Source organism: Rhinoderma darwinii, chromosome 5, assembly GCF_050947455.1.
Source record: "Rhinoderma darwinii isolate aRhiDar2 chromosome 5, aRhiDar2.hap1, whole genome shotgun sequence".
Classification (NCBI taxonomy): domain Eukaryota; kingdom Metazoa; phylum Chordata; class Amphibia; order Anura; family Rhinodermatidae; genus Rhinoderma; species Rhinoderma darwinii.
Genome location: NC_134691.1, coordinates 54,204,473 through 54,228,119, shown reverse-complemented (window position 1 = coordinate 54,228,119; position 23,647 = coordinate 54,204,473). Strand labels below are relative to the sequence as shown.

At 37.9% G+C, this 23,647-nt stretch overlaps 1 protein-coding gene across 1 annotated transcript in view; it reads right to left on the bottom strand.

The window, feature by feature from the left end:
- Positions 1-20,129, bottom strand: part of RUNX1T1 (RUNX1 partner transcriptional co-repressor 1) — a 113,532-nt gene extending 93,403 nt beyond the window's left edge. Inside the window, exon 1 of the mRNA XM_075825986.1 lies at positions 19,243-20,129. Coding sequence (XP_075682101.1) covers positions 19,243-19,270 — 28 coding nt within the window. The 5' untranslated portion in view covers positions 19,271-20,129. The remainder of the gene's footprint in view (positions 1-19,242) is intronic.
- Between the last annotated feature and the right edge of the window lie 3,518 nt (positions 20,130-23,647).

The window sequence follows — 23,647 nt, the reverse complement described above, 5'->3', positions numbered from 1 at the left end:
TAACTGATGGCCTGGAAGCCACATATAATGGACTTGAGAGTCTCATGGGGCATTATTGCCACCACATTGGCCCTGGTTTCATAAAACATAAAGCTGTAGGACAAACCAGGAAAAGACAGGTTGTAGGAGCCAATACGACCACTCCAGGAGCCATAGTGGCCTGGAAAAAAAAACTTTCATAGACCTCCATTGAAAAAAAAATAAAAAAAAATTCAACAGCAAATTTTTAGGCGCGTTGACAACCAGGATCCTGTTTTGTAAGGTGGTCAGGTAAATCCCAAATAAATAAGTTTATCTCAAAACTCTCGTATGATGACATCACCACTCAATGATTATAAGCAAAGGCCTCAGAACTACCCCTTATACTTTATACAGCAGTGTTACCGGTTTTTACACCATAGCATTTGTCAACTCCATAGGAAAGATTTTCAGTTTTTACACATAACTTTTTTTTTTTTTACTCTTACAACCTCCAAAATATAAGAATGAAAAAAAAAGAGACACAAGGACTTTTTGTATATATTACACAGGGGTTTTATGTGTGTGTGTGCACTTACATATGTTCAAGTTGTCCCTTTTTCCCAATACCCTAGTTATGTCTGCTTCGCATTTTGCCTAAATGTTAAGCGATAGACCACTGTACTGCAATAACTCATCCAACAATATGTCGTAAACAATCTGTAACTTTCAAAGACGACTGTAAAAAGATTTAAAAAAAAACAAAAAAAGATTCAACATGTTGCATTGCTATGGAAATTGTGAGAAACATACATTCCCAAAGAAATATTACTTTTTCTCAATGGTATGAAGTAATGAGCTACACATGTGAAAAGCCAAGTCCGTGCAGTAGTTGGGACTGCAACTAATATAAAATACAGAGTGAACCCGGCCTTATAAAGGATTTTTGTTACAGCAATATAATGTGAAAGCCAGATGTAGACAGACAGCCTTAATCACAGATGGGAATATAATCACTGGAACACAAAACTCTTTTTTTTATCAATCTTAAACCATATGCGAAATGTATTTCTTTTTCGAAAGAATGCAAAAATAATTCGAGAGGTTTCTATTTAATTCCTGTCTACTTTTGTATCTTGTGGAACTTTCATCTACCCCCAAATATAAGCCACCACCACCAACCTCGTCTCTGCAAAAGTTGGACGGACATCAACAGCAGTAGGGAAAATGTTAAGGTTTGGCCAAATATATATATACTTACATAGATGGATGGATAGGAGTTCAGAAATCATTTTAGAAAAACATTGATATTTACTTCCTATTTAGTTAGTGTTACTAGACAAATTGTATGTCTTGATAGGCTAAATATGATTAAAGGGGTTGTTCGGGCACGGGGTGGTTTTTCATACTGATGACCTATTCACAGAACAGCTGATCGGTACGGTGTCCGGGTGTCGGAACCCCACTGGTTATATACTGATGGCGTATCCAGTGGATAGGGCATCAGTATGAAAAACTGCTCCGTGCCTGGACAACCCCTTTAAGGTACAACGCAATAGCAATGTATAGACTTAGCTTATTGGTTTGCAAAAATGTGTATAATGTGTGATTATGAAATAAGTGAGGTTATGAAAGTTACCAAGACCATATACATTAAACCATCTGCCTATAATTGTGTAGGTCCCAGCTCCGACCCGTCAAAAAATGGACCCCCACAAGACTCCTGAAGGTGTCCTGTGGAATCTGGTGACCCTGTCGCCAGTCCTTCTTTGGACCACTTTTGTTAGGTACTCTAACCACTGAATACCAGAAACACCCCATAAGACCTGCCATTTAGAGATCCTCTGACACAGTTGTCTAGCCATCACAATTTGACCCCTGTGAAAGTCGCTCAGATCCCTACACTTGTCCAATTTCCTTGCTTCCAGAACATCAAAACATCAACTTCAAGAACTGACTGATCACTTGCTGCCTAAAATATATCACCCCTTATCAGGCGCCATTGTAACAAGATAATAAAAGTTATTCCCTTCACCTGTCAGTGGTTCTAATGTTATGGCTGAACGTTGTATATATATATATATATATATATATATATATATATATATATATATCCATTAGTTCTGATCTATTTAAGGGTTATAAGGATGTCCAAGTCCTCAATACAAAGGCATAAAGAGACCCAAATTATTAAGTCAGGGATGTCGAAACTAGACAACCCTTTTAGAACATTTGTCTATGGGTTTACCAAAAGAAGGAAAAAACATTAATACGTTTTACCGTAGAATCTGACACATAAAATACTGGCTCCTGAGCATTAAATGTTGATTGTTGTATTTCATATGAACATTATAGGATCATATAAAAGACATAGCAAACAGAAAATGTAAAGGCTCTGAATGCATCACCACATACTGCACATACAAAGACACAATAGTACAACCAGCTGCATGACAAGCTCTCCAGAGGGAAGACCAGGTGAAGGCTTTGACATGCAGGTGCCTTTTTATTTTTTCTTTAGTTTATAGTCACAGATTAACATCTTCTTCGACATACCAATATCTGAGTTTTTGGCCCGTAAATACGTTTTAAATGGAAATTCTGATGATTTAATGGTGTGCTGTAGCTCAGCAATGAAAAAGGAAATAAATCACAATGGATGAGAGGGGAGCACATAAGTTGTTGGGTTATCTTCAGAGGCGTAGCTTGAACATCTAGGGACCTAAAGTAAAATTGTAAATAGGGTTCCCCTCCCATTATGTTCCCTACACCCCCTATAACTATGATTCCCTAAGTTTTTTTTACCTTCAACATTACATACAGCTAGATCTTCTGGTACAAGTTCCAATTGCTTGAAAGCTATACAATGTGGCAATTTCTGCCCTGAGACTGAACATTTGACCTAGTGGGCACTTTCTTTTATGATGTTCAATGTTTCTACAGAAATTCCCACACCACAGTAAGAAAAAGGGGGTATCCAACGTTTCTCACAAGCAAATTTTAACATTCAGCAACAGAGTCTCAATAAGGCAGTCAACAAGGAGATTAACTGAGGACAATGATGCACAGGAATCTTCGAGGTTTCTAAATTACGCAACCAGCCTGAAATGTAAGATGATCTGACAAACAAAGGCTTCTATAGTATTACTGAATATACAGTATAGTGTTATAGCCTTTCTCACAGAAGTCTGGCATATGTGCAATATCTCTCCAAGGAGAAGAGGTTATTTCTGCCATCCGGCTGAGAAGCCAACTATGGACAAATCACACACTTGCACATATCACAGTATGTTATTTTGCAACTGGAAAACATAAAGGGAAGCTCCATTCCCCCATAAAACCACCACAAAATATCATTTTATGCAGAAGACATGAGTGGAGTCCTAAAGCAGTAACAATACGCTTCTACAGTAGTCAGTCCTACAGGTATAGGCATGTACGTGCAGAAGTTACTAATAACTAAAAGGACTCCTTAGACTATATTAAAGGTGTACTAAGCTTTACATTTCCTTCTATATGCAATGTTTTCTCTAAACTATTATAACAGCCAGCATGTAGAGTCTATCATTTCAAGTCTCCATCCAACCACAGGCTACCGGGTCCACCACTAGCTTAAAAACACAACACAATCAGGTTGGTCCTTTTGTGCGGGGACGTAACTGGACAGGACTGACAGGGCATGTGCCTGGGTGTTGGGTGGTATAGGGGGCGTCAATGACAGAGCTGGGAGACAGACAGTCCTACAAGAGCGGTCAGAACTCAACCCTTGAAAGACATCTATCTACACCACTTTTTGTGTGTTATTACTTCTGGTAATCCAAGGATGGACAATTGTTACAGACTTTAGGAGACTTTAAGTTTTTTAGTAGCCACTCAAATTCTCACCTTCATAGACATCAATGAAAAATAATTAGTCCACAAATGTTTAGACGCACTGGCTACCCAGCTTCTAGGATTTTCCAGCCCTGTTGCATCCTCTCAGCTATACTAGATTACATCTTTTGATGCTCTCGGGCTTTTAGTTGGCACCGTTTCATCACTGTTCGGAGGATCCATGGTACCAATCCATTTCCATGGTTCAATTTGGATGAAATCGATAAATGTGATTAAGCTTAGTTTAAAGCCATGGGAATAATATGTATATCATTTTATATTAATATAAAAATAGATAAAGCCCAAAAAGTCAAATAAGTACCATATAAGAATAGACCTATGTGTCATTCTTACAAATCCAGACAACCCCTCCTTCACGTATATTAATATGTATGGAATCTATACATACATCAATTTACCTCTCTTCTTCTGTACAGAATTGGCCATTACCATCTAAGCAGAGAAGTGAGGCAATGCTATACATCAGGGCTTAGTGGCTCCTAAAGCATACAGGTCTCCATTACTCTTGTTCAATAGAAATTACAAATCTGTTGATCCAAGGTCCATCTTTGTGAATGGCTGTCTCTTTAATGGGAGTGATCCATTAGCTCTTCCACCGTGCTGCGTACAGCGCTTTATTTTGATTATCTTACATCCTGTCCGCCGTATCATCTACTTTAACTATCAGCAAATGCATGTCGGTTGTTAAAAATAAACGCTTTACAAAATTACAATGCAAGGCAAACTTAATGGCATTCACCATTAATGCTTAATAACTAAGTCTAATAATCTGTCTACTATAACCAGAAATCAGGATGAATAAATGATGAGCTCTGCTTTTCGAATGCCATCGTGATATATGTATTTAATTTATGCTACTGTGTACTAAAGACAATGTGGTATCATTAAATACGGAGAAATCTCTCAACAGTAAAGTCGTCCTGGGAAGAACGGTGAAAACACCATGAAAAGCTTTTGTTTTGTGTTCATCTTCTTTTTCATCTAATTTAATCTGCAATAGACTGTCCCTAGAGGACATGGGAAGAGAGAACCAATTATATCCAGAGGCTGGTTTCTCCAAAATGAAGGCATCTGTTCTATGCCAATGACTTCCACATGGAAGAAAAACAGAACTTTGAAGGCATCTGTGTTCATGGTTGAAGCTCACAGATCTTAGGGTGCATTGTAATTGCCCAGCTGCAAATATGATTTAGTCCATGTTCTCTCAGCTGATCCCACAACTGAACACAAATAGATGATGTGACTTCAAAAGCCGCATAGACATGTAAAAGAATGGCTTCTGCATAAATGGCGGTTTTCAAGGCTTTCTTGCATTGTCGGACCTTCAAATTAACAAAGTATTGATAAGCTGCAGTGTTTAATGATTCGGATTGTTTTTTGCATATAGTATACACTGCAAAAATAATACATGCGAACGCATAGTATTATAAACCACATACTGTAACAATTGTCCTATCCTATGTAGACAAAATATAGAAAATTCAAGGCATTGTAAAAAGGTGACCTGTAAAGCATCATGTTCTGGCAATGGTCCAAAAAGTGGTGCAGATGCCATGAGCAACCCAGACTACAGCTCTCATCATTCTAAAGCAGGTTATAGAACGAAACATGGGATCTTGTTGGTTACTATGGGCAACTTATTTACCTTTAGTTTTTAGGTCCATTGGTGCCTCCTGATATCATGTAGGCAAAACTTTAATACATGGTTATTTTTTGTTTAACATTTATTTTTTTAAGCTTACATAATTATTTTTATATTGTTAATGAAATCATCAATCATAGTATAATTATGTACTCACCATTCCATAGGTAATATAAGTGACAGAATGCCAACCAAAGGCACTTTTAAAGATCAATATATCCATATAAGATCCATACATGTTAACAGAACATCAGACCCGTACTAGTTTCAATATATGAGGCAAAGGGACATTTCAAGCACCCTCAGGCCCTAGGGCCCAAGCGTAACCACAATTTCTGCTCCCCCTATAGTTACACCACTGAACAGATCTTTACAGAAGATTTGTTAACAATATGGGTAATAGGAGCAAGTTACATAACAAATTGAGTTCCACTGAATTGTAGACTCCTCCAGTTTACGATACCATGACTGGAGAACATTGTTGATGCATATGTGTAAGGTCTAGTACCATAAATATATAAGCAGATAAATCATCCTCTCTAAATATAGCTTAACAACTATGCAAATAGAAATGCAAGTTTCTGCTAGGATACATGAAAACACAATAGTATGTGCAGTAACTAGAGAAGATCCATTGCTTCTGGGCACAGCTGAGTTCTACAATATGGTATATGCCAGGAATGACTAGTAGGTATAAGCCCCAGGCCACAACCTGCCACAATGTATATGTTTACTAAATAACATCCTCTTTTGTGCCCCTTTTATCTGATAAAGGACCCACCTTAAGTCCCTAAAGTCCCTAAACTTAAAGGTAATTAGTGCTTCTAATGAATGGAAGCTATAATTATCCCGCCGTCACAATTTCCTGATTGTAGTTACAGGTGAGTTATGTGTAACTATTCATCGACCCTTGGAGATAGAGGGCCTGTTTTTTTTGTTTTTTTATTTTTTTTTACAAATGAACCCCTACCTATGCCCAAAAGAATTTACTGTTTATCATTGAGTTGGAGCGGAGCATTGTGGATCATTATATTATCTGCATACAGACAGAGCTTTTTAAAGTTCACTCTACTGTTTAGGTCCAAAGTAAAAAAAAAATGGGGAAGAGGGCCTGCAGTGGGCATAGAAGGTCATGATGTCGAGCAGCATCAGGACCCTGTATGTGCAACAACAGCATACGGTGGGCGTGGGCCCTGAGGACAAGCCAGGGTTGGATAAGCCCTGAAGACAAGCCATGGGTGGGAGTATATGACTTTTTTTTATATCTCCTCTGGCCTTTCATTTAGGGGGCTAATCTTGTGAATCTATGCTAGGCGGATCCATGCTTGTGGGGCTCCATTCAAAAGTGTGGCATGGGGCCATACTCTCTAGTTACGTCCCCGGATTCAGCCGTAGCAGCCCCTTTTTTCTTGTGATCAGTGGAGGTCCCAATAGTTGATGTATAATAGAATATCCTAATGATATGCTATCACTAATTATTAGCACGGAACCCTTTAGACTATGACTATATACCGTTCATCTGAGGTTCCACAATGCACTACTCTCTCTCTCTTAACAGAATTCTGAATTTAGCTTTGGATGTAACTGAAGAATAAGTATGATGTCACTCAAAAATTCATTAAAGGAACACTCCAGGAAAAAATCTTTCTTTGAATCACACACCTTCCTCTCAGGCATAACAAAGTTATAAGTTATTAAAGTTATCAGCTATCATACTTAAAACTACATATTGAATATAAATATTTTTTTCATTCACTGTGTTTGTTTGGCAGTACCCAAATATGTTAAACCACTTCCCTAGCAACAAGAGCTGCCATCAGCTGGTGACAACGTAGGTGCTCCTGACTCCTGTGGACAAAAATTTAGTCACCTGGAAATTTGCTGATGAATTCTGTGCCCAGGAATTAGGGTCCCAGTAGCTGATAAGGGAATAAAAGTTTTTTTATTACTTTGTCATTGGCATTATCTGACAGTACAAAGAGAAAATGTGTAAGGTTGAAGGTTGGGAAGTTATTAAATGTTATTAACAAACAACAAAGGCCCTTTAATACAAATAATTTTTCTCCACTCTGCACAATGCCCTCATGGTGCTTTGACAGTCATTACATCTGACTTTGTGAAACATGTTGTTAGTTTACATGCACAGGGTTGCAATAGGGCAGCAAAAGTAATTCTATAGCTATATTGGGGAATTTGAAGTTCCGTTCACATAAAATATCAGTTAGCGGAGGGAAGTTACACAAACAACAAATGCCCTACGTGCCATATAAAATATTTAAAATATGCCATTTGATTTATTGCTTGCATCTCTGCAGACACTAATGGTATCTGAAGTAAACCATTCAACCCGGCATATCCAGCGCATTCTAATTGCAAAACAACATTTTTATCCACCAAAGATAAGTGATAAGAGCCAAAAATTCACATTAGGCAACGGAATTTTAGAATAGAAAATTGATGTTTTTTGAAAACCACTTGCATTAACAAAAGATTACAGAGGCTCCTAAATTACAGGGTGTTTATTTTAGTGGTAGAGCTTCAATATTCATATTCAAGCAGATGTAGCAGTTTAACAAAATAGCTCTTCAAATCCCGCACAAATTGAAAAACACGGGGAAAAAAAATGATTGCGCTTGTCTCTTCCCTCTTATCACTCTTCTTTTGTGAATTGACACACTTGGCCTTCGGAAAATTTACACATGGCACCTGCTGATCTGCTGCAAAACCTAACATTTAGGCAGGGAAACTGACAGGACGACCGGTTTTCACCTCGCTATCTTAGAGTACATCTGTCGCCTACACGTAAAAAAGGCAGACGTATTGAGGATCTCTGCTGGGCGCGTCGGAATACCACTGTGAGCAGGTGATAGGTATAACTTAAGGGTAGAAGAGCCCCTTGTTACTGATTATTATTCTTCGAGAGGGATTTTTAACCTATAGCATCTGACAGTAACATTGTATTAGGCAGTGATGTACTAAAAGAGAAAATAGATCAGCAATATAAAAGTGCCCGCACAATGAAACCTTAACCATCGGCACTATTTCTTTAAAGGGGTTTTCTGGTTTTCTATAAATAAAGCTTAACCATTGTATAATGAAAAGTGTTTCAACTTTCGGACACTTTTTGGGGATGATAAATGAAGACTGGTGTACCAGCTGAGTGGGGTAGTGTGGACTGTATACTGCAACATAGTGCATGATTGTAGGAGAATATAGCTCAACGAATGGAACAACCCCAAGCCTAAAAATGACAGAACTTGAAAAAGCCTGTTCTGTCTGGAAAAGTATTGGGGAACATCTATCCAAAAGGTGTTCATGTCCATTGTTACTTTTTTAAAACAATTATGGCAGATAACGGGTATAATTTCCTTTAAACGTAACCCTCTTTGTGGTTCAATCTCTAACTATTTCCAAAATTTCTGTTTGCTATCAGTGAATGGAAATATTCTTGCATACAAAGACAAAGTATATGATAGACTGCAAAAAGGTCACGTACAAGGATGACAGATACCTGATGCAATTACAATAGGATATTACGAAAGACTATGAACAAGTTTAGACTGAATTTATTTTATTGTTCATTCACTTCCTAATTGTAAAGCTAAGCAACTTTTTAAATGCTCTTCATTAAAAAATTCCTACCATTTTGCTGCTGTAGAATCTGTGTAACTCCTTCACCCTGCTGGTTGTGCTGCTGCTTCTGACATAGATTAAACGGCACATTGCCTCTCTCTCTCTCTCTCTCTCTCTCTCTCTCTCTCTCCTCCCTCCTCTCTCTATTTCTCCTCACTCTCTATTCTCTCTCCTCTCTCTCTATTTCTCCTCACTCTCTATTCTCTCCTCTCTCTCTCTCTCTCTTTCCTCTCTTCCTCCCTTCTCTCAGTGTTAGGCCTCTTGCACACGACCGTATCCATGTGCACGGCTGTGATTTCAGGGTCGGCCAGCCAGGGAGTGACAGCAGCGAGCCGCCCGCAAATCGTGGGCCGTGCACATGGCCGCGGCCATTATTTTCAATGAGCTCCGGGGCCATGCACGGACCGTGAAAACTACGGTCGTGTGCATGGCCCCATAGGAATGAATGGGGCCGCAATTCTCCTGTGGATTTTCGTGGGAATTGCGGCCGCAAAAGCACATTCGTGTGCATGGGGCCTTAGAGGTAGAAGCAGTGAAGGGGAAAAAGTTGAACATGGCAAATCACAGTGTGGAGAGGGAGGGAAGCATCCAAGTCTTCAAGGATGGCCGCTCACACAGGCTGTTAGTATCAGAGTGAAGAGAGGGAGGAAAGCACACAGGGCAGTCTGCAGGGGGAAGGAGGGGGAATCACACATGCTGTGCAGGGGGAGAAAGGGGGGATTAGACACTCACTAGCATGAGTGTCTGTGTTGGAACAAGAGAGAGGACATCATGCAGGGGCTGCACTGAAAGGGGAATCAGTACAGGAATGAAGCTGTGCTAATACATAAGAGCTAGTAAAAACAGCAGCATCATGGATACACAGACCTCACATCCAGCATGTATTACCGGGAGTACCCCCCCCCCCCCCATAGGAAAAGTCTGAAATCAGGATCAGATTCTAATTGCATATCAAAACCATGATGATGTAGTTTTCAGGACGAAATCGCCTTTCTAATTTGGTTCAGTTGGATTGTGGACTTTTCTACTACCTATTAAAAAATGGTTTGAGGGCCCCTTCTCTATCAACCTCATAAATGCTGTGGCTTTCTTTATGCTGCAATTGTCATCATTGGACCATTAGAAAAAAAAATTATAGAAATAATAGAAAAATCAGTGTATCAAGATTCTATTTCTTGACCATCACAAATGACACACATTCTGCTTTTCTGGAAAGAAACTTTTGAAAGTCGTCAAACTGTCCAAAAAAATCTGCAGTCCATCAGCTAATAGTTGCAATAGATAACAACATCATGTGGATTTCAGCCTCTCTATTAGTGCATGATCCCCACAGTGTCTTCTAATACAAGCGCTGCGCAAAATCATACCCGGATCAGGGCGAACTCACATTTCCAAACATAGAAGCTGAGCAGTTGCTGCAAAGTCTGAAGTAGGAGTAATAGTATTCATTATGATAACACAATGAATCACATTGTCTGTAGTGCTAAATTCCAAGCATGTTGAAAAGTATATAAACCACATAGGAGCCGACACCTTCCTACCGTGTGATTCTGAATGTAATTAAACTAATATGTTCTTCTGTTCCTTACTGCATAAAATGTGAACCCCCACCCATTGTAACTCCCAGTGCCATCCTCTACAACTCCTATAACCTGGAGGCACAGATGACATACATTAACATAAGTGTCATTGCAGCCAGTTGTTCTGTAAATGGTAGTGGTTTATCATGTGCACTGAAGCAATGGAAGACCTGAAATGTCAATATGTTCAGTTCATGGAAGAGAAATAATGGGGCTTTATTGTCTTAACCTATTGATCTCCTGCGCTCAAGACCATGCAATGTCTTGACATAATGCTCCTGACATTATAAGATTGCAAATACCCTCAAGAGATACTGATCATTGGGGCGTCCCAAGATGCAGCTCTTGATGATAGAAAATAGATGGGAGCCCTGAATCCGGAATCCAGTCCTATCCACCTTACATGTCCTAATAGAAGGGTTTGTCTAAACTATCCAACCCCTTTCATTTTATCTACCACCTCCTTATGCCAGGCTTCATGTAGAGGTAACCTAAATTGGCCATAGACAAATTTTATCTCACCTGAATATATTATTTGTGTTGTATAGTGGTAGATAATTAAAGGAACAATCTGGGCAAATAACACTGTGTTAGGACTAGTACAAGGCCTAACAGGGCTGGGCATTACTTCTCTCTTTTGGTGTTCTCTGAATGCCTGTGTAATGCAGCGCCCCCCTCAGGCATAATATACAGTAGATTTGCCTGGAACATTCCTTTACCTATATATGCCTATATGAGTGCTATATCATAGTGACTTTTGCTATGGTCAGAATATTTTTGGGGGGTCTTGAAAATTCCAATTTAAGAAAAAAATCTATATAGTTTAATTATAAACATTTTGATAATTAATATATTTGATCACGGATGGGATCATGGGAAAATGTTTGCGTCTATTGAGACTCTAGAAATAGGTTGCTGTATTGACAGTGCTCCTCAATACCGACTAACACTAACAAGACGTGGTGGCTACATGGCGGCAGTATTTTTCCAACTAAGTTCTCAATGACCTTAACATGGTAACTGTTAGAAGAGATTAATATATTAGGGAAACCCTGAAGCCTAAGGCCTTACTCTCAAATACATGTATACATCATACAACAATTCATCAATGCTTTAACTTGATGGATCTGTGCCTTGCTTCAACCAAAATAGCCATGTAAATGAAATATGAATGACACAGCACAATATTAATTCAACCAAATTATTAAATCTCGCTCTGTTGTTAAGGCTACTAGAAAATCTACTGGCTACCTACCTGGATTTGTCCAGGACTATCTAAGGCAGGGTTGTAACTATAGGTAGTACATGGTTTACAGCTTCACCCAGACCCTGGAGTCAAAGGGTAACCAAAGGTCCCTTTACCCTGTATGAGGAGATAGATACCATGACTGATGTGATAGTTGGAAGAACGTGTTAGAGATTTTGTGTTGGTCCCCAGGAACTTCAAGCTACTCCTCTGAACTCAGGAGAATTTCTGTTCCTGTCCTACCCTCAGTGCACATTTAATGGTGAATGTGATCTTCTATTGTATGTATGTATGTATGTATGTATGTATGTATGTATGTATGTATGTATGTATGTATGTATGTATGTATGTATATATGTATGCATGTATGTATATATATATATATATATGTATGTATGTATGTATGTATGTATGTATGTATGTATGTATGTATGTATGTATGTATGTATGTTTGTATGTATGCATATATATATATATATATATGTATGTATGTATGTATGTATGTATGAATGTGTGTGATTTTTGTGTGAGTGTTTTTTGTGTGTGAGTTTTTATATATATATATATATATATATATATATATATATATATATATATATATATACACTTGTTTGTATTGACCTGTGGAAAGTGAACGATCAGCAGATCGATCTCCAGATAAATAAATGATAGGATGAAGGAAGTCGAATCTGTCATAAATCAAAACTCCCCATGTGACTCACTTCCTCCAGATAATAAGGTCCCACTCCATTTTTTTGTTTGCGTTAAGCGGCCCTCAGACCAGATCATAAATTTCCAGTGGTCTCAGCTCTGTTGTGTCAACTGACTAAACTAACCCCAAATTCCTGATAAAGGCTCTGCTAATCTCCCTCTTGGAAGTGCTTTTGAGGAAAGAGGCGATGGCAGATAAAGTCAAGATGTACCCTGCAGGAGCCAGTATGACACATACCATGACACACACAGGCACATACACTATATACTCATAAACACACACATGTACATGAATAATCCTAAAAAGCTAAATCATGCTTAGCGGCCTTTATGTAAGAGGCTGTAGGGTGTGTATTGGATATAATGGGGAATGAATAGAAGAATAAACATGAGTGGAATTATGAAATTCATTTATTTATGACACATGTTCTGTTTCTTGAAGGTATAAACTATTCCCCAAATAAATAGTATTTTTATTGTTTACTGTCTGTCAGATAATCAAACAATGGGTAGGTTTGTGGAGATGACATTAGATAATGGAGGATAAAAATACATATAGTGTATAGAAGCTATATGGATAGATAGATAGATAGATAGATAGATAGATAGATAGATAGATAGATAGACAGACAGACAGACAGACAGACAGACAGACAGACAGACAGACAGACAGATAGATAGATAGATAGATAGATAGATAGATAGATAGATAGATAGATAGATAGATAGATAGATAGATATGAGATAGATAGATATTATACACATAGCTACATACAGACAGACAGATCGACATAAAATATTAATTAAATAAAAGACAGTTCTAAAAAGTTAACAAGAAAACTACATAATGACTTTTAGAACATAACAACACAGAAAACTTCCCTGAATTGGATAAAATAATGTTATAAATGTATGAAAAGGAAGGAAGGTGAGAATAAAGAAGTGGTTGAGGGCAGGCGAGGTGCAGTGGCTTCTGTATTCATGAAGCAGCCTTCTTAGCTTATCTAGAGCCAGGGGCTTGTCATCAGCACAGCACAATGTGTGAGCAGAGGAGACAGGCAATGTGCAGCAGGAAGATTACAGTATCAGCAGGGCCCACATGGAAGAGGGGAGGCTATGGGCCAGGGGGAAGACAGAAGAGGAAGGTGTGTGCCACACAGGAGGAAAGAGGTGGGCGCACCGTATAAGACAGTGATTCTAAAAAACAAAAAAACTGTGTAGTGAGACAATGCCCTGTACATAAGACAGAAGCAAATACCGGACCTGAAAAATAAGTATCATAAATGGAATTATATGTCTACAACACATTCCACTCCCTGGCACCAATCCTTCCTAAAATATCATTATTATAGATAGAGATGTAGCAGAGCTGAGTCTGTCATTTAATAATGTTGTGACTCCTTTGGCTTCATGTATTAATTTTTCTATGCCAAATAAAAGTCAGATAATATGGTGTTTAAGCCAGAACCACATTAATGAACGCAATTGCGCCATTTTTAATCAACTATTTATTTAATTTATCATCCCATTGCAGAAATTACGCTGAACCAAAAAATGCATGAATACATAAACCCCTTTAGGATTACCTGCAGTCCTATGTAAAATTACAGAGCACATCTCTATATGACAAATAACTTTTGCCAAGCAACAAATTCAACACTGTTACATCTGTATACATATATTTGGGTTTATATTGCCTCTATTAATTAAACATTATAAGAAGACTGAAAATTCCAGTATATAATCCCCAGCAGTTCTCGGCCGCTCTCTCTTCCAGCAGATGCTGAGGAATATGTAGCTCCATGGTGTTTAATTTGTTTTATTAATTATTCAGGCTAATTACTGACAATGATTGTATATGACATTATATATACAGGGGGTAATGTGCCCGGCTTGCAGTTCACAGGCTGATGTGGGAATGGTAATTCAGTGATGTTTTTTGATAATCCTAATGCTAGGGTAATAATCCCTTATGTTTATACAATGATGGCAGAGGAATGGTCAACCCTTCAATTCCCAATCCCTAAAAAAAATATATTGGTTTTCTATTATTTTCCTATTTACACATTTTTGTGTCTGAAGTTACAGATATAAATAGACAGACAGACAGACAGACAGACAGACAGACAGATAGACAGATAGACAGACAGACAGACAGACAGACAGACAGATAGATAGATAGATAGATAGATAGATAGATAGATAGATAGATAGATAGATAGATAGATAGATAGATAGATAGATAGATATGAGATAGATAGATAGATAGATAGATAGATAGATAGATAGATAGATAGATAGATAGATAGATAGATAGATAGATAGAATTATAAGCTAGGACACGTAAGATTTGCAATGCATAAACTGCTGCATCCATTCCATAATACTAAACCTATAATATACTTGTGTTTTTTTTGTTGTATTTTTTTTTTTTTTTTCAACCAAAAAAGTTTAGTATTACGTGCATCCTGTTCCCCTGTCCATATAGTCATGTAAAGCACTATTCTCAGGTATGGATTGTACGTGTGATGTGATGGGGGAGGGGGAGATACATCTCTCTGCCAGTGTCACTGCATATACACGGGGGTCTCTCACAAATCCAGCACTAATCCAATAATGGACAAACACGGGGGTAATAGCACTTCATACAATTGATCTATTTATGGACATATCTGAGACAGCAGCAAAGCTTTCAGCTGGACAGATAGTATCTATGTGCAATGTGTACAGCGCCTAATAATATTATTACTATTATATTATACTGCATTATTGTGCTGTAACAAACATACTGCTATTTCAAAACAAACTGAAACAATGTATCCATATACTGCGTGTGTTTGTATATATATCGCAGAAGCACGCAGAGTAGCAGAGCTGAATTTGCTATTTAACTCATAGTCATTTAATTCAAAACATTGTCTATTCCGATAACTGTATAAAGATATTAAAGAAATGTAGCCATTTTACTGGAAATCCCTGGGCTGGCCGTGCCTGGTATAGACAGAGGATGAGTGAGGTGTAGTGTCCTGTGTGATAATGTGAGAAATACAGCAGATGACCAACACACATCCCCCGACTTCATATGGGATTCATATCTTCATTATACTCATAATTACTGTACACAGATGCCCAGACCATTCATGTTACTCTCTCTCTCTCTCTCTCTCTCTCTCTCACACATTTATCTATCTCTCATATCTACATATCTAAACGTCTATCTAATGTATATATAGCTTTTAATATATGCATATTATTTTACAAAACATATACTAATCATTAGATCATTTTCTATACAGTTACTCCCATAGTTATGTAGCTTTAAAGTTACCTTCATCACTTTAGATTAATTAAAAATATAAATAAAGAATATAGATAAGGAGTAGAAAATAAATGTATAGTGTGTTGTGTAATATTTGATATGAATAGGTTGTATTGTGTAACTGTATCTTGTGTGGAGTTATTACATAGACAGGTGTCATCCCCTATACCGGCACTGGAGGTTACACTGCAGACAATGGCTTCACACCTACAACTAACTACAATATTTGTTACATCAATTAAATGACTTTTCAATGTAAAGATGAAGAAATGACTGTGGCCTATATTATATTTATCATTTTAATGTTTGAATAAATTATTACATACAATACATTTTACAGAAGTATATATTGATATTTTCTCCTCTATTGATCAACCTATATACAATTTGTACACCATACATAAGTATATTGAAAATACCACCTATATCATACAAGATGGATAGATAGATAGATAGATAGATAGATAGATAGATAGATAGATAGATAGATAGATAGATAGATAGATAGATAGATAGATAGATAGATAGATATGAGATAGATAGATAGATATTGGATAGATAGATAGATAGATAGATAGATAGATAGATAGATAGATAGATAGATAGATATGATATAGATAGATAGATATTGGATAGATAGATAGATAGATAGATAGATAGATAGATAGATAGATAGATAGATAGATAGATAGATAGATAGATAGATAGATAGATTTGAGATAAAGTAAATAAACAAATAAATAAACAAAACGAAAGATAGATTATATATATATCATGTTAATGTGCGCAGATTGTGACTTGGTGCTGGGAATGATGATAAGACATCATTTACTATATAGGAGAGACCCGGACTTGAGCGTGAGAACAGAGCACACAGTCCCCAGATCACCTCCATAGCAGTGGCTGATAACAGCACAGGACATATGACAGCTTCCCACAGCTCTCATCACACAATATACACTCAGCTATCTAGTATTATAATCAGGTCCTTATTTAATTGGAAAAAATACATCATTAAAGGTGCACATAGCTGCCAAGTGCACTATCCTGATAAACACTCTCAGTAATGACTGGCCATCTCACAGGGACATACAATGGCTGTCACTTCACACTACCAGGTGTCACTAGGAAATAAGAGGAATCTGTATCCCACGGAAGATCAGGAGATAAGGAAATCACAACTATGTGGAGGAACAATAACTATTATTATTACTATTAATACAATTCATCCACAGCTTTAAACCAGATGTATGTAATCGTGCTATACTTCTCTATTGGTGGTGGGACTTGTGGTTCTACATCAGTCACTGGATTTAACCCTATATAGATTATGCTGTTTCCAACCTCTAATAAGCTGTTACTTGGCCAGCCTATGGATTGGTGCCCTCTCCATACATTGATTTCTAGAATTTGACAGCAATAATGTTGCGGGTCTGTATTAAGCATTCATCACAATATACAGTGACTGCTGGCCTCAGCCACACAGCTTAATTAGTAAAATGATCCAGTGTAACCAAATATAGAAGCAGCCAGGCTGCTGGGAGCTCCCACTATCCATATGCCTGTCCATAAGGAGCATCTGCACCCACAAAATACAGATTTCCAAAGCAAAAATGCAACTATTAGTCTGTATGATCATTTCCTGGAAAGGTTTGCTGGAGCCTGAAAAACACTGAAGGAAGCTGCCTGTGTTTCCTAAGGAAATCTGCTTCCACAGCAAGGAAACTATGCCTGACATTGTGTGTCCCACCAGGAAACACAGAGCACACTATCAGCAACCCAAAGCTGCTCCTGCTTATCTCCAGCCAGACTCAATCTGCTCTGCAGCAAGGCCAGATGCCTGCTCATTTCCACCACAGGATTAAAGGCTCCAGCAACAATATATATACACAGTTCTCAGCCAACCTACATAGCAGTGAGATGGACCTCTACCCCCAGACTACTGGCACCTACACTTGTATATAAACCAATTACAGGGGTCATTATCTGTGTCTTTGGCTATGATTTACAGCCAGGGAGTGAACCCCCCCCCCCCCCAGACTACAGCTCCATATCAGAAAAAAAATATATAAATATATATATATATATATATATATATATATAAATATATATATATATATATATATATATATCTATATATCTATATATCTATATATATATATATATATATATATGTATCTATATATCTATATATATATATCCATATATCTATATATATCTATCTATATATCTATATATCTATATATATATATATAGATATATATATATATATATATATATATATATATATAAATAAAAGGGGTCAACATCTAAATGGACCTCAATCACTGAATACACTCCTCTTCTTTTTATATTGTTATGTTAATTACAGTTTGTATTATTATTATTATTATTATTATTATTATTATTATTATTATTATTATTATTATTATTATTATTATTATTATTAATAATAATAGTAATAACATCTAAGCTTTTCCAATGCCAGGAGAATTGCAAGACACTATGCAGTGTATATATCTTGTGTATACTGTATATGGAGTGTGAGCCAGGTCCTGTTTCATGTCAGCCTGCCTCCCAGCACAGTGTACATACAGTAAGACTGTATACAGTAAAGGAAGCAGAGATGGACATACATGGATACATGGTATCACCAAGAGTTTTCATTGTAATATTATTTGGCTGTATCATAGCTGTTACATTAAACTTTATACTACTACTTTATCCACTGTCCTGGGGCTTTTACACTCTCAAGTTTCATAAAGAAGTCTTTGTTCTATCAGTATGAGCTGTACCCCTCATATGCAACATAGGGGTGCTGAGAAAATAACTAAAAGAACATACATACAACGAATATATATTTACCTCTCTATAAAGGCATCAATATAAGTCAATATGCAATAACCCCTATTCCACACACATTCAATAGAGACAGATTTCCAGATTTTGTACATCCTACTGAAAATCAACCCCAAAATACAATAATCTACAAACATCACTATAACCTGCAGATCCTACAAATCACAGATGCTTCACCCCCAAACAATATATAACTTATTTCTATGCAACCCATTATTATAGGACATGACCCCCAAACAGTGTAACCCCCCTATAAACACCAGTACTCTCATGCCTATACACCCTACATCCCCTAACATACAATACATTCTGCAGAGCTTCACGGACCAGGTAAGAGGTCCCAGGTCTTCCAGCTGACAGCTCATTGAGAAGAATTGAGACATGACTTGATGTTACTTACACTGGAAGGGGCTTGAAATTCCCACCATTCGCCACAGGCTTGTACAGTGACTGCAAATAAAAGTTCCTGTTCTCTGATGTGCAGAAATGAAAAGATTGGGGGAGAAGGAGGGGTGCGCACAGTAATAATAACCAAGGTGGTGGTGGAGCAGAAGAAGAAGAAGAAGAAGAAGAGGAGGAATGCTGCAAGTCCAGATGATCCAAGTCCAAACAAAGTGAAGAACTCCAGCTGCCCACAGCTCCTGAGGACCCAGGCAGGGGGTGGACAGGGGGGCACGACTAGGGGCTCCTTCAGACTGAGCTGACAAGATCCTGGTGTTGCAGAAGAGAGTGATCTGGAGAAGTCAAGGATTGCTGCTGTCAGTGGTGGTCTGCTGAGAGGCAGCAGTGGTGTGTGGCTCTGTCATGGAGGAGGAAGGAGCCTGATCTGCGCTGATCTCCAGCATAAGGCTGCAATCTCTTCCTCCCCTCCTCCTCCTCCTTCTATTCAATGTTTATTTCTCTTGCTCTCCCTGTAAAGTCAGGCAGCACACTGGCAGCAGACAGCCAGGCTCAGCTACCCAGGTGCAAGGGTGGGAGGGCTCCCAGCAGTGGGAGGTGATAGAGGTAGCAGACATCTGTGTCTTGCACAGGTCACAGGGGGTCAAGTAATGCTAACAATGGGGAGAGCACATTGCCAGTTACTTCTTTATACTCACACTCTCCCTTGTTCTCTCCTATCTCAGACCTGGTGGACTTGTAACATGCTCCCAAGCTGCCTGCCCTGCAGTAACCCAAGAGCAGCACTTTCCCTGGCCATCTGGATGCAGAGCTCCTCCTGGCTGCCTCTCTGCCTGGGACTCATCACTGTGCAGACAGTGCAGTTACAATCCCAGCCTCTCTTTACATGTCTCCACTAATCCCCTTCTGTTACTTCATTTTTTTCAGTCTGTTTGTTTTTGCATTTAGTAATGGTGGTGCAGAAAACAAAGAGGTGTAACTGTTCCTTTCCTCCCTAACCTCTCGTATTGACATGTCTCTAGGTTGTTTAGCATGACCCAAGGTAGAAGACCTGGATCCCTGAAGAAAAACGCTTAATAATCTAGAGGGTGATGTATATAAAATCATTGAAGGTAAGTATAGACCCAAAGATCTGAACAACCCAATAGGCATCCAATATCGTGGTGTATGTTTCATCAGAGCGGACACGCTTACCAGGATCCCATCGGAAAATGTTTCCTCTCGTGTCATAGTCATACAGTTTTGTATGGGAAATGCTCAGTTGAATTTTGGTGTATGGTACAGTTGGAGCCATATTGACCGCTGACTTTATCTGGTCGTCTATATATGTATTAGTGCGCGATTGGTGGGGGAATGAAATAAAATATCTTGGATATGTAATGGGATTAGGATTAGACAAGGAGGCCATTGCTGCTACGTTTGATTTTCAGGCAGGTGCTGATATTCTTCATGATTTTATTATTATAGTGATTACTATTAGAAGTATTATTATTATTATTCATTATTATTAAATATTATTATTATTATTGTTATTGTTGCTGTTACATTTCAAATAACAAATCAGAAAATAAATTGAAGTATAATTCAGAAGCAAAAAATTATTTTGCCACTGTATAGTGTATTATTTGGAAAATGAATGCCATAAATGTTATATTATTGCATATTTGCAATGCTGGATTGCTGGTATTACATCTGGTATTAAAGCATCCATAAACTGGTGCCACACCATATTTAGGATCCACGTTCGGCGTATATGCCGGAAAATTAGCCAAATGTTTTAAGAGTATATTTTTACCTTACGTTTGGCCGGTATACGTCATACACATCGTATATATTTGCCTCAACTGTATTGAAAAGCATAGTGGACCACAATTTTCAATACAACTGCATGCAAAAAAACACATATATGGAATGCGAAATGCGTTTATGTTTAATAGGAGTCAATGGCAGACACATGCTACTATATTAGCTTCTGGGGGCTACATTCAAGGACCGTTTCAAACAAGAACTCCGAAGTAATGCCCAAAGGTGGTGTGAGCCCAGCCTTACTTGTACTGATATTCAAATTCTATTTTCCCAACAAAAACTGTGAATTTATTTCAAGAGCAGCATAATACACCAACAACCTGGATAATGCCAAATAAAAGCAGCACATGACTAGTTGTTCCTCTCCAATTCAAGAACAATATCCCGGCACTAATGAAGATATGGAAAACAATAGCGCATGTAGGTCAATTACAATTAAAACGACTTGCAATGTTTTGGGGCAGGTTTAATAACGTTAAATGCTCTCTCTCCGGACCCTAATTTGGCTTAAGTAATCATCAGCCGCACTTAAGTCCCTTCTGTTACAAATTGAAATAATACCCGACCTCCTAATAAAAAAAGATGCAGGATTCTTAGGGTTAATGCAAGGAATAGGGCTGTTCTATTGTTTCGGTTGCCTCTTTCCTATCAAGACGGATCTCCATTTATCTTTATTCTGAATGATATTTTCTTATATTGCTTGTTTGCAGATCAGGTTCCTGATTATGAAGTCGCAGAGAAAATAGAAGCGTAGAATTTGGCGGTTTATAGGATTCCATAGGTCAGGGGATCATTGTTACATGTGGTTTATTTCTTGTTTTCTATTTGCAGGGTCGGAGTAGGTAAGGATTATCTTGGGTATTTTTTTCTTCTTATGGTTTTCTCTATGTTTTTTTTTTTTTCGTGTAGTGGTCTGATCAGATTTTTTTCACTCAGAAATATTTAAGGATTTTTTTTAGCATTGATCTCAATTCCATTGGGTTCCCGTTGCTTTTTGATGGCAAGAATAGCATAATCTGAAATACTATTTATGCCATGAAAAAACGTTGGAAACCTGACGGACTCATATGGACTCAATAGGATCCATCAGGATTGGGATCCATTTAAAAAAAAGTTCCAGCAACGCTGTCATGGCTCCATTAAAAATGGACCCCATGATGTTAATGTGAATAGTCTAAAATATAGTCATGTCTATTCCATGATTACTTATAGTCTTTTATTGGATGAGCCCTAGCACCTCCTGTAAAAAAAGGATATTCCTATGTTCACTTTCATTTCAGGTGTCCAATTGAGGCTCTGTTCACATTGCTATTTTCTGTTAGGCTGGATTCACACATAGCATTTTGCTGTGTTTTTTTGTGGAGTTTTTAATGGTGTTTTTGTAAACGTTTTGTGGTGCTTTTTTTTTTTTTAGTGCTTTTTTTAGATGTTACATTAGAGTCTATAGTAAAATATTAAATGCACTACACACAATTGCATTTTGGTTTGTGGCGTTTTTGAGGTAATTTTGTGGTCAGTGGCGTTTTTTTTCTCCAAGCGCATACACTGGGTATGGTGTTTTTTTAAAGAGACTCTGTCACCACATTATAAGTGCCCTGTCTCCTACATAAGGAGATCGGCACTATAATGTAGGTGACAGCCGTGCTTTTTATTTAGAAAAACAATCTTTTTTTACCACTTTATTAGCGATTTTTAGCTTTATGCTAATTAGTTTCTTAATGCCCAAGTGGGCGTGTTTTTACTTTAGACCAAGTGGGCGTTGTACAGAAGAGTGCATGACGCTGACCAATCAGTGACCAATCAGCGTCATGCACTTCTATCCATTCATTTACACTGCACTAGCGATATAGTTATATCGTTATGTGCAGCTACATACACAAACACTAACATTACTGCAGTGTCCTGATAATGAATATACATTACCTCCAGCCAGGGCGGGATGTGTATTCAGAATCCTGACACTTCTGAATCTTTTCTGTGAGATTACAGCAAGGCAAACGTAATCTCATTTGAAATGACAGGTTACATTGTAATCTCCCGAGATTACGCTTGCCTTACTGTAAATCTCACAGGGACGCTACAGAAGTGACAGGATTCTGAATACACATCCCGTCCTGGCTGGAGGTAATTTATATTCATAGTCAGGCCACTGCAGTAACGTTAGTGTGTGTGTGTATGTGGCTGCACATAGCGATATAACTATATCGCTAGTGCTGTGTAAATGAACGGAGAGAAGTGTATGACGCTGATTGGTCACTGATTGGTCAGTGTCATACACTCCTCTGTACAACGCACACTTGGTTTAAAGTAAAAACACGCCCACTTGGGCATTAAGAAACACATTAACATAAAGCTAAAAATCGCTCATAAAGTAGTAAAAATTGATCGTTTTTCTAAATAAAAAGCACGGCTGTCACCTACATTATAGCGCCGATCTCCTTATGTAGGAGATAGGGCACTTATAATGTGGTGATAGAGCCTCTTTAAGGCATTTTTCCCATAGACTTCTCTATAAAACTTCAAAAACAACACAAAAAAAAGCATGTACAAAATTACACCAAATGAAAAACACCACTAAAAACACCTTAAGATACGCATGT